Source organism: Leuresthes tenuis, unplaced genomic scaffold (genome assembly GCF_036924035.1).
Source record: "Leuresthes tenuis unplaced genomic scaffold, fLeuTen1.0.hap1 SCAF_4, whole genome shotgun sequence".
NCBI classification, from domain to species: domain Eukaryota; kingdom Metazoa; phylum Chordata; class Actinopteri; order Atheriniformes; family Atherinopsidae; genus Leuresthes; species Leuresthes tenuis.
Window position 1 is genome coordinate 3,671,255 of NW_027325358.1, and position 12,917 is coordinate 3,684,171.

The following is a 12,917-nucleotide window of genomic DNA, read 5'->3' on the forward strand; positions in this document are numbered from 1 at the left end:
GAGGTCAAAGAAGATACCAGCTGAAATTTAGGCTCCGCCCTGACATTAACACAGTTAAAAGCAGAAGATGCTCAATGCTTCACTAATTTTGGTTCACTTCTATATCAGCTGAGTCTGTGTTAGACTAGATGAACAGTTGTTGACAGACAGAGAATCATTTGTTACTGAAATCCTTATAAATCTCTTGAATTTTTACTTAAAAAACAAATAAATAACTAAAAAAAAAACAAAAACAAACAAAAAAAGTCCTTGATGTGGAAAAATGGATGGTTAGTCATGGGTTAACTTAGCGTTCATATCAAGATCCATTCAGACTTCCATGGTCACCAGAGGATGAACCGGACTGAATTGATCCAAACAGGCCAGCTGAGGTTCATCCCAAATGTTGGATTCCAGGTGTCAGAACAGGAAGTACACAGCAGGAAACTGCTGCCGGCGTAAATTAAGAGGCAAACAGGTGGAAGAGCACAGCTGAACGTTACTTTAGAGACGAAACTACCCCAAGGTTTTAGTCTGTGAGCAGCGGTGATGTCTATCCCACTAAATCAGAGCGGTAAGTGAGACACTTTGTATTTGTAATGAAACGTTGGGATGCATGATGTGATGAATCAAGGCTCCATAAAAACTAAGGGGCTGCATATATTTCCGTAATCAATCACAGGCAGGAAACTGGTTTCCACACATTTAAAAGATTCGTTCCCCAGAGAAATCTGAATTTACGGAATCAGATCAAAGAAAAATGTGAGAAAATCTCACTGAAACCAACGGATTATCTGCACAGGAAGTGTTTCAGGTGCCACTTTTCTGCTGTTATCAGTTCTCTCTGCTTCATTCTCACTGATCGGACCTTCGTTCTGGCAGCTCTCTGCTTTGCACCGACTCGTTTCTTTAACTGTGAGCGAATCCATCAACAGCGAGTGAGCTTTTGAGTGACGGCTGGACACGGCCCACTGTAGCATTTATGATGCCATTCAGCTTTTAAAGCCTTTCAAAGTAACTAAACTACTAATGCAGAGTGTTTTATGGACAGTGCCTTAGAATAAAAACACAAGAGCAATCTGTTGGTTTCCTTAGCTGGGATATTAATTTTTGAATTGGCTCTATATGAATTAATTGGATTATGATTACAATGAATTGAATTCCAATTGGCTTGAATTGGACTATATTACTTAAGTGTCTTGAGATGATAATTGTTGTAATCTGGTGCTATATAAATAAAACTGAATTGAATTGAATTGAATTTACAGTATTTGTGTTGAATACAGATAAAAGAGATAATTAAGTGTCTGAAACAAACACTTTGATTGTTCCTCACAGGTGGAAGAAACTAATCCTCATGAATTAGGCCGTCAAACATCGTTGCCAAGCAACACGATGCGGAGCTGCTCTTCCTGTTTGGTTCACAAAGACGTGTTTTTAGGTGGTGAGAGTGGGTCGTCCAGTAGCCTGAAGGCTGGTGGTTCGATTCTCACTGCTCAAAGGCAGGTGAACTGACAGCTGGGGGGGTGTCAGTCCACCTCCCCGCCACGGCCGAGGTGCCCTTGAGCAAGGCACCGCACCCCCATGCTCCCTGGGCGCTGTGATTGGCTGCCCACCGCTCCAGTGTGTGACCCTGTGCATGTGCACGTTCAACAGGTGCCAACCTGGGTGGGTTAAATGTGAGTAATTTGGTGTATTTCATGCATCTAAATGACAATAAAGTCCCAACTCTTGGCACTACGGCCGAAGCAAAACGTGAAAAGGGATCTTTGTGTTTACACGCAGCGAGCAGCTGATGCAGAAACATGTCAGCCTGCCTTTCAGCCTTCTCACACATCACCTTCAGGACTGAAAGGTGCATCAGTCTGAGGCAGGAAGGCAGTAAATGCATCACACGTCCGCTTTGACCCCCCCATTCAGCCTCTGTCCTGTCACAGGATGCAGGTCACTGTTTAAAAGGCTCACAGTGGGTTTGGTCCGGTGTCTGTTGACTCCCACAGCTCTCATGGGAGCATCTTACACCAATAAGTGACGACTTCAGCTGCTATCAAAGCTGCTAAATGTGAACAAAAACTCTTTGTCTTGTGTTTTCATCCTTTAACACTGCAGCCTACCAGAGAAGCCAGTGTTGCTGCTTGTAGGATTTGTACAAATCACAGTCGTATGAAGTCAAAAAGCCACAACTCTGCCTCCCACAGGTTTCCCATCTCACAGGTCAGTGTTGAGCAGAGGCTGCATTCAGCATTCATGGTTTCAGTTTGTTCCAAACTGCTGCACCTCCCTCTCAACACGGCCGTTTGGGTGTGACCAAACAAAGGAGATAATGCAGTTTTCAGGCAAGATGAAGACCTAAGCGCCGCAGGTCTTATGAAACAACCGAAGACGGAAGCCACAGAACAAATAAGTCATGATGACAAGAGAGGTCTCAGGTGAGCCAAAAAAACCGATTCAACATAAATCTGCACTCAGGAGAGTCTTTATGCTGCCATCCACTCACCTTCTCTCCCCTGGTTACGCGGCACGATGCCAGGATGGAGTTTTAAAAAGTTCATCTGAGGTGGAGCCGCAGCTTAGAGGGCGAAGAACCAATGTGTCTTTTATCCTGTTTACACAGGAGCCTCAAGCCAGCGGTTAGCTCCCACAATGGGCCTTTAAAAGGGTTCAATCAGGCATCGAATGTCAGGTTTGTTGCATGAAAAGGTGCATTTACTACCAGACTCATCTATTTTTTGGTAATTAAGCCTATTAGAAAAATAAAGAAACAAATAAAACAGAAAATCTATTGTTAAATTGAATTTATTGGATGAAATCCTGATTACAGGATGAAAGACGGATTGAAGAAGTAACTAAAAAAAATAAGATAACTTCACATCAGCTGCATTTATTTAAAGTGGAAATCAAGGAGAACCTGCTGGAAACAAATGACTTTGTCTCTGATTTGAACACAAAGCAGGAGGTGACAGAGAAGCTTGCTTTGTAAAAGGAGATGAAACAGCGGCTAAAGGAGACTTCCCTCTTTCCTGTGGGAGTGGCGGTGAGTTAATAGCCTTTTTGCTGGGGGACAAACCGGCTGTCGGGGTTCATGGAGCAACACGACAATCACCTGAGAGCAGCAGTGAGTGAGCAGGTTCAGTGATCAGAAAAAGCACTTTAAAGCCCCCCCCCTTCCTTCTGAAGCCCTTTGCACATCTGGAAACCCTCTTCACACTTGGCGTCGGAGGTCTTTTGTCCGTCTCTGTCCTTGTTTTGAGGGTTTCACCCCCCCAGAGACACCCAGTGGTCCCCACCCCTCAGAAGTGCCACCATGTTCTGCTGTTTGTCTGTTTCTCTCTAGTGCAGCTCATTGGTTTAGTGTTCCTTCCTGAGATGGCAGTTTATGCACCTTAAAGGTCAGGTTTACGACACTGATGCTAACAGGAAACACTAAAATAATGAAAGAATTCATGAGAAACAGTTTAAAATATACACTGGATCCATGTTTTGTCCCAAAACTCTGCAACAAACTAAGAAAATGTGATCATTTGAGACTGAATTTATGAACGTAGCCCAACTTATTGGTTGGTTTTGGTCACTGAGGACTTGTGTGTGGGCTCCATGGGCTGTTAACTGGGAAATGAGCTACAAACAGAATGTGATGCACAAAGATCTGTGGAGCGTCTGTGTCTGTGTTTAAGTTTATGCAGACGCTTTTATCCAAAGCAACTTACAGGTAGGCATGTAGGGTAAGGGGGTCTTGCCTAAGGACCCCTACTGGAGGTAATACTTTTCATGCAGGGGATTTGAACTCAGGTCTCCCACATGGAAGGTGGCAATCACACCACTACACTATCCAGTCCCTTAAGTGGAAAACTCAGACACAAAGACGTCTCCTCCGGATAGACTGATGTCTTATATTAAAAAAACAGAAAAATGTTTATTCACTGAACACTGAATAGGACGCGTAAAAAGACCCGAAACAGCTGGGTCCATCGATTCACTGCTCTTTAAAAATTCATCCCCTGGAACGGGTTCAGAACCAGTCGGCAAAATGAGATAAAACAGGTTATAAAGCTCAGAAATTAAGGTTTTTACGCATCAGGACATAAGGACGTACAGTTCCTGGAGAGTTGTTACCTATGAGGGAGTTCAGGGACGAATACGAGGAAACCCGTCGCATCTTGTCGATGGTTTCGAATGAGAGGATGTATTCATCGTTGTCAGGGCTTCCCAGTGTGCTGCTGGCGCTGCTGCTTGTGCTCAAGTTTCCAGGAGAGAAGGCCGCCGGACCGCCTGGACGAGGGACAGAAAGAGGCCATAAAAGCGTGATCTGAGACAGAAATACAACCCTCAGCGGTGGGAGGAGTGTAAGCAGCTCTTATACTTGGAAGCTCGAAGCTCATAACTTCATTTCAGCCTTGGGGTCCAGCCGATTTACCCTGACTCACTCAAAGCCAAACGCCACGGGTCGGCCAATCAGACGGCAGGCTGAGAAAGGAGACCCGCTGTGCTCCGTCCTTATTGAAGACAAATGCTGCTGCTTATTGGAGTGAGCGCTGAGAATGTGGATTGGACACGGTGTCAGCCGTAGGTTAGGCCCTTCTGGCTGACTTGTCACTATCATTAATCCATTTTTAGGAACAAAATAATCCATCTTTTTTCTTTTTCTCTGCACATTTCCCCACATTAAACCTTAAAATTCCCTTTTCTTCAAATCAAACAAGCAGAAACATTCAAAACGCAGCTCTGCCACCACAACGCACGCCTAAATTAAAAGGATGTGCATGTTCCAGTGGAACGAACTGATGTAAACAGGGCAAAAAAAGCTCCTGCGATGGGTTATTTAAGTGCTAAGTGTTCACTGTGGTCACACGCCATGTGTGGTTAAGTGCTGTGCAGCTTGGGATGGGATCCCATTTGTAAAGTGAATGTTCTGTAACCCACCTCTGTGGTGGAGGCTTTGGTTTGTTTACTGTCTGTAAGCTTCCTGTTTGTTGTCCCAAACCAGCAGGAGGAAGAGGAACGGGACAGTAAAGGCAGTGATTTAGCTAATTAGATTGCATTTGATTCCATTACCCGACAATATAACTCTAAAACTGAACATTTCGTGTTAAATCCTGATGTTTTGGGGGAGTGTATTACATCTGCAGGGGAAAAAATCCCACAATATTCAGCACTTTGACAGCTCCGTGTTGCTTTCTATCTGCATCCATCAGTCCTTTGTGTTGCAAAGGAGCTGCAGGCCTGCTCCCAGTTTCCACTAATGATCCGGCTCACACTGAAGAGCTCATTTCTCTCCTATTCGTGTGAAAATATAAAGAAATAAAAAGCAAAGTGCCAGAACTGAGACATTTTGGCACTGACAGTCAGGGAAACTATGAAATAATTTGTGGAAAATAGGACTTTTGAAGCATGGTGAATAAAATAATTTGGAAGGAAGCAAATTATTATGAAACCTGTTGCAAATATTTACAAGAAGCTTTAAGCATGTAAGATGATGAGAAAGTTGATGAGAAAATGTAATTCACAGGCACTTAAATCTGAAGGATCACTTCTTAAAGCTGTAACAGAACAATTCTCAGGATATACTGACCAACCACAGGGTTTCAGAGTGAATATGAAGCAGCAATGAATGAGTAAATCTGAGAGTTTAATCAGATATTATTGCTTTCCACAGCTGGAGCATAAAGAAGTGATCAGGAAAACTCTCATTATTCTTCCAGAAGCATGTATCTTTTGTGTAAAGGACTAAATAATCTACATACCGCAGCATTTATCCACAATTAAACAATTAAAGCTGAACTTGAATGACTTTCAACCCACGGGTTTAATGTCTCTGCTCTGCAAGCAGGTCACAATCTCTGAGGGATGAAAGGAAACTTCATTAAAGCTCAGGTCTAACGATGAAAACGTCAGCTTTTGGATTTCTTTCTTTCATTCACTCGATGAATAAGTGAAATAAAACTCCCGTCAGTCACTGCTCTCTCGTACCTTCTTCGTTGAGGTTGAGGTTCTGTAGGCTTTTGTTCAGGTTGCGGGTCGTGGTAGCGGTACGGATGTTGGTGTAGGAGTTGACGGATCTCAGGCGAGGAATGGCCGGGCTGTCCCTCACCGGAGTCAGGGTGCCGGGCTCTGAATATCAGCAGAGAGGGTCAGACATAGGGTCAGACATAGGGACAGACATAGGGTCAGACATCGGGTCAGACATCGGGTCAGACATCGGGTCAGACATAGGGTCAGACATCGGGTCAGACATAGGGACAGACATAGGGTCAGACATAGGGACAAACATAGGGTCAGACATAGGGTCAGACATAGGGTCAGACATAGGGTCAGACATAGGGACAGACATAGGGACAGACATAGGGTCAGACATAGGGACAGACATAGGGTCAGACATAGGGTCAGACATAGGGACAGACATAGGGTCAGACATAGGGTCAGACAAAGGGTCAGACATAGGGTCAGAGATAGGGTCAGACGTAGGGTCAGACATAGGGACAGACATAGGGTCAGACATAGGGACAGACATAGGGTCAGACATAGGGTCAGACATAGGGACAGACATAGGGTCAGACATAGGGACAGACATAGGGTCAGACATAGGGTCAGACATAGGGACAGACATAGGGTCAGACATAGGGTCAGACAAAGGGTCAGACATAGGGTCAGAGATAGGGTCAGACGTAGGGTCAGACATAGGGACAGACATAGGGTCAGACATAGGGTCAGACAAAGGGTCAGACAAAGGGTCAGACATAGGGTCAGACATGGGGTCAGACATAGGGACAGACATGGGGTCAGACATCGGGACAGACATCGGGACAGACATCGGGACAGACATCGGGACAGACATCGGGTCAGACATAGGGTCAGACATAGGGTCAGACATAGGGTCAGACATGGGGACAGACATGGGGACAGACATGGGGTCAGACGTAGGGTCAGACATCGGGACAGACATCGGGACAGACATCGGGACAGACATCGGGACAGACATCGGGTCAGACATAGGGTCAGACATCGGGTCAGACATCGGGTCAGACATGGGGTCAGACATGGGGTCAGAGATAGGGTCAGACATAGGGTCAGACATAGGGACAGAGATAGGGACAGAGATAGGGACAGAGATAGGGACAGAGATAGGGACAGAGATAGGAACAGAGATAGGGTCAGACATAGGGACAGACATAGGGACAGACATAGGGACAGACATAGGGACAGACATAGGGTCAGAGATAGGGTCAGACATAGGGACAGACATAGGGACAGACATAGGGACAGACATAGGGACAGACATAGGGTCAGACATAGGGACAGACATAGGGACAGACATAAGGTCAGACATAGGGACAGACATAGGGACAGACATAGGGACAGACGTAGGGTCAGACATCGGGTCAGACATAGGGTCAGACATAGGGACAGACATAGGGTCAGACGTAGGGACAGACATCGGGTCAGACATAGGGTCAGACATAGGGTCAGACATAGGGTCAGACATAGGGTCAGACATAGGGTCAGACATAGGGACAGACATAGGGACAGACATAGGGACAGACATAGGGACAGACATAGGGTCAGACATAGGGACGTAGGGTCAGACGTAGGGTCAGACGTAGGGACAGACGTAGGGACAGACGTAGGGTCAGACGTAGGGTCAGACGTAGGGACAGACGTAGGGTCAGACGTAGGGTCAGACGTAGGGTCAGACGTAGGGTCAGACATAGGGACAGACATAGGGTCAGACATAGGGACAGACGTAGGGTCAGACGTAGGGACATAGGGTCAGACGTAGGGACAGACGTAGGGTCAGACGTAGGGACATAGGGTCAGACGTAGGGACAGACGTAGGGACAGACATAGGGACAGACATAGGGTCAGACATAGGGACAGACATAGGGTCAGACATAGGGACAGACATAGGGTCAGACATAGGGACAGACATAGGGTCAGACATAGGGTCAGACATAGGGACAGACATAGGGACAGACATAGGGTCAGACATAGGGTCAGACATAGGGACAGACATAGGGACAGACATAGGGTCAGACATAGGGACAGACATAGGGACAGACATAGGGACAGACATAGGGTCAGACATAGGGTCAGACATAGGGTCAGACATAGGGACAGACATAGGGTCAGACATAGGGACAGACATAGGGTCAGACATAGGGACAGACATAGGGACAGACATAGGGACAGACATAGGGTCAGACATAGGGTCAGACATAGGGTCAGACATAGGGACAGACATAGGGACAGACATAGGGACAGACATAGGGTCAGACATAGGGACAGACATAGGGTCAGACATAGGGACAGACATAGGGTCAGACATAGGGACAGACATAGGGACAGACATAGGGACAGACATAGGGACAGACATAGGGTCAGACATAGGGACAGACATAGGGACAGACATAGGGACAGACATAGGGACAGACATAGGGTCAGACATAGGGACAGACATAGGGACAGACCCTTAAAAAGCAGCATCTTCGAGTCCTTTCGATCTCAATGAACTGAGTGAATCTAGGAACTTTTCCACCTATGACCTTAAATTAGGGAAAATCAATCAAACTGCCAATAAAGTTTGCATCAAGCTGATTTGTTCAGATTCCATCAGGGTTCAAGTTGGAAACCAGAATTAAAGCGAACACAGAAGGTAAACATGGTTTTCCTCTTAAACTTACCCCTTAACCTCCTACACACCTGCATGTTCAGAGAAGTATAATTCCATCTTTAGATCCCTTGAAATCCTCCTTAAACTTAGTCTACGGCCTGTGATGGATAAACGTAGGACAGATTAAGAAAATGTGTTTAACTTCCACCTTTATCCCACAGGCCACAACGACCTCACCCGAACGTGCCATTCGACTCACTTTAGATCCGTCTGAGTGGAGCCCGATTATAACAGAAGTTATCGGAGGGCAACAGAGTTATCGGAGGGCAACAAAGTTATCGGAGGGCAACAGAGTTATCGGAGGGCAACAGAGTTATCGGAGGGCAATAGAAGTTATCGGAGGGCAACAAAGTTATCGGAGGGCAACAGAGTTATCGGAGGGCAACAAAGTTATCGGAGGGCAACAGAGTTATCGGAGGGCAACAAAGTTATCGGAGGGCAGCAAAGTTATCGGAGGGCAACAGTATTGAGTCTGATTGTAATAGAAGTTATCGGAGGGCAACAGAAGTTATCGGAGGGCAACAGTGTGGACCCTGATTGTAATAGAAGTTATCGGAGGGCAACAGAAGTTATCGGAGGGCAACAAAGTTATCGGAGGGCAACAAAGTTATCGGAGGGCAACAAAGTTATCGGAGGGCAACAAAGTTATCAGAGGGCAACAAAGTTATTGGAGGGCAACAAAGTTATCGGAGGGCAACAGAGTTATCGGAGGGCAACAGAGTTATCGGAGGGCAACAGAGTTATCGGAGGGCAACAAAGTTATCGGAGGGCAACAGAGTTATCGGAGGGCAACAGAGTTATCGGAGGGCAACAAAGTTATCGGAGGGCAACAGAGTTATCGGAGGGCAACAAAGTTATCGGAGGGCAACAGAGTTATCGGAGGGCAACCAAGTTATCGGAGGGCAACAAAGTTATCGGAGGGCAACAGAGTTATTGGAGGGCAACAAAGTTATCGGAGGGCAACCAAGTTATCGGAGGGCAACAAAGTTATCGGAGGGCAACCAAGTTATCGGAGGGCAACAAAGTTATCAGAGAGCAATAGAAGTTATCGGAGGGCAACAAAGTTATCAGAGGGCAATAGAAGTTATCGGAGGGCAACAAAGTTATCGGAGGGCAACAAAGTTATCGGAGGGCAACAAAGTTATCGGAGGGCAACCAAGTTATCGGAGGGCAACAAAGTTATCGGAGGGCAACAAAGTTATCGGAGGGCAACAGAGTTATTGGAGGGCAACAAAGTTATCGGAGGGCAACCAAGTTATCGGAGGGCAACAAAGTTATCGGAGGGCAACCAAGTTATCGGAGGGCAACAAAGTTATCAGAGAGCAATAGAAGTTATCGGAGGGCAACAAAGTTATCAGAGGGCAATAGAAGTTATCGGAGGGCAACAAAGTTATCGGAGGGCAACAAAGTTATCGGAGGGCAACAAAGTTATCGGAGGGCAACAGAAGTTATCGGAGGGCAACAAAGTTATCGGAGGGCAACAGAAGTTATCGGAGGGCAACAAAGTTATCGGATGGCAACAAAGTTATCGGAGGGCAACAGAGTTATCGGAGGGCAACAAAGTTATCGGAGGGCAACAGAGTTATCGGAGGGCAACAAAGTTATCGGAGGGCAACAAAGCTATCGGAGGGCAACAAAGCTATCGGAGGGAAACAAAGCTATCGGAGGGCAACAAAGCTATCGGAGGGCAACAAAGTTATCGGAGGGCAACAAAGTTATTGGAGGGCAACAAAGTTATCGGAGGGCAACAAAGCTATCGGAGGGCAACAAAGTTATCGGAGGGCAACAGAAGTTATCGGAGGGCAACAAAGTTATCGGAGGGCAACAAAGTTATCGGAGGGCAACAAAGTTATCGGAGGGCAACAAAGTTATCAGAGGTCAACAAAGTTATTGGAGGGCAACAAAGTTATCGGAGGGCAATAGAAGTTATCGGAGGGCAACAGAAGCTATCGGAGGGCAACAAAGTTATCGGAGGGCAACAAAGTTATCGGAGGGCAACAAAGTTATCGGAGGGCAACAAAGTTATCAGAGGGCAACAAAGTTATCAGAGGGCAACAAAGTTATCGGAGGGCAACAGTATTGAGCCTGATTGTAATAGAAGTTATCGGAGGGCAACAAAATTATCGGAGGGCAACAGTATTGAGCCTGATTGTAATAGAAGTTATCGGAGGGCAACAAAGTTATCGGAGGGCAACAGTATTGAGCCTGATTGTAATAGAAGTTATCGGAGGGCAACAGTATTGAGCCTGATTGTAATAGAAGTTATCGGAGGGCAACAAAGTTATCGGAGGGCAACAGTATTGAGCCTGATTGTAATAGAAGTTATCGGAGGGCAACGAAGTTATCGGAGGGCAACAAAGTTATCGGAGGGCAACAAAGTTATCGGAGGGCAACAAAGTTATCGGAGGGCAACAAAGTTATCGGAGGGCAACAAAGTTATCGGAGGGCAACAGTATTGAGCCTGATTGTAACAGAAGTTATCTGAGGGCAACAAAGTTATCAGAGGGCAACAAAGTTATCAGAGGGCAACAGTATTGAGCCTGATTGTAATAGAAGTTATCGGAGGGCAACAAAGTTATCGGAGGGCAACAAAGTTATCGGAGGGCAACAAAGTTATCGGAGGGCAACAAAGTTATCGGAGGGCAACAGTATTGAGCCTGATTGTAATAGAAGTTATCGGAGGGCAACAAAGTTATCGGAGGGCAACAAAGTTATCGGAGGGCAACAAAGTTATCGGAGGGCAACAAAGTTATCGGAGGGCAACAGTATTGAGCCTGATTGTAATAGAAGTTATCGGAGGGCAACAAAGTTATCGGAGGGCAACAGTATTGAGCCTGATTGTAATAGAAGTTATCGGAGGGCAACAAAGTTATCGGAGGGCAACAGTATTGAGCCTGATTGTAACAGAAGTTATCAGAGGGCAACAGTATTGAGTCTGATTGTAATAGAAGTTATCGGAGGGCAACAAAGTTATCGGAGGGCAACAGTATTGAGCCTGATTGTAACAGAAGTTATCAGAGGGCAACAGTATTGAGTCTGATTGTAATAGAAGTTATTAGAGGGCAACTGTATTGAACTCCAGCCCTCTGTTATTCTTCGTTATCTCTGGGAACACAACAAGGTCAGGACCTGACATCCCGCTGCTTTTAAACAAAGTGTGGAGCAGCCTCTCAGGAGGAAAAGCTCAAGCCAACATCTGTAACGACTGGCCAAGACGGGAACATGCAACGTTGGTGGATCTATTACATCAGTGGTATTCAGCCATTTTTTCAGATTACTCTCCTAATTCTTTACCCTTCAGTACATAAAGTGCAGAGGCTATACCTATAAGGCTATATTATAACAGTTTTATCACAAAATTACAATGAATATAAGTGGTCCAAGCCCTCAGTGGGTGTCTGAAACACAGCAGCGGTGTGTAAGTATCACTTTCAACATGCTGAGGCATATTGAACAGTCATACTGTGAGGGTTTTATTCCACTTCAGCGACGGCATAGCTGCCTTCAACTTGAGGAAAACATGTTTACTTCATCTGAGGAAGTCACAGCAGATGCGGTAAACTGCTCTTAGTCCTTCTAAAGATGCATTTTTTTCATCAGAAGCTTCAAAGATAACTCAGTATTGTCACGGTTTATTTTCCGTTCCATGTCTCGTCATTTCCTGTTTTATTTTGAAAATTCACTAATCTTGTCCTCTCGTTTCAGGTATCTTGCCCTTCCTCCCGTGTCATGCGTCTCATTGTCTTCCCTGATTCCCAAAGTGTTTCCACCTGTTCCCCTTGGTCCCTCATGTGTTCATATAGTCTGCGTTTCCCTTGTCTCGTCGCCAGTATGTCTCACTTTGAGCTTCGTTACCAGCCGCCTTGTCTTGTCTTGAACCCACAGATTCCGCGAGCCTGCAGCAAGCGACTCTCCTGCAGTGCATCTTGCTTTGTAATTTATTCTACTTCCATAGCCTTAGTTATTTATTGTTACGGTAAGTTTCATAGCTTTGTTTTTCCTCCATTTTCTAGGAGTCATTTTTCGTTGTTACCTGTCATCTCCGTTAAAGGAGAGCTTTTAGTTAAAGTTAAAGTTTCATAGAGCCTCGGTTTTTGTGAAGAGTGCCTTTGTTTTAATCCGCCTCATTTTGAGAGTGTGCCTTAATTTTGTTAAAGTCTTCATAGCTTTTGGTTTCCCTCCCAGTTCAGAGAGATTTTATGTTTGTTAACTTTCATAGCCGCGCTCCTCCTCCACCATAGATACGGAGGAGAGCGCTTAGGGTTTTTATAGC

The 12,917-nt window shown here is 45.6% G+C and overlaps 1 protein-coding gene across 7 annotated transcripts in view; it reads right to left on the bottom strand.

The window, feature by feature from the left end:
- Positions 1-12,917, bottom strand: part of rptor (regulatory associated protein of MTOR, complex 1) — a 195,466-nt gene that overhangs the window by 43,770 nt on the left and 138,779 nt on the right. For 4 of the 7 annotated variants that reach the window (XM_072384157.1, XM_072384154.1, XM_072384155.1 and 1 more), the window contains exons 20-22: positions 8,674-8,742; positions 5,947-6,087; positions 4,093-4,248 (exon numbers count right to left, since the gene is read on the bottom strand). In XM_072384157.1, the coding sequence (XP_072240258.1) occupies positions 4,093-4,248; positions 5,947-6,087; positions 8,674-8,742 (366 nt within the window). The remainder of the gene's footprint in view (positions 1-4,092; positions 4,249-5,946; positions 6,088-8,673; positions 8,743-12,917) is intronic. The other 3 variants (XM_072384159.1, XM_072384158.1, XM_072384156.1) reach the window with 1 other exon arrangement.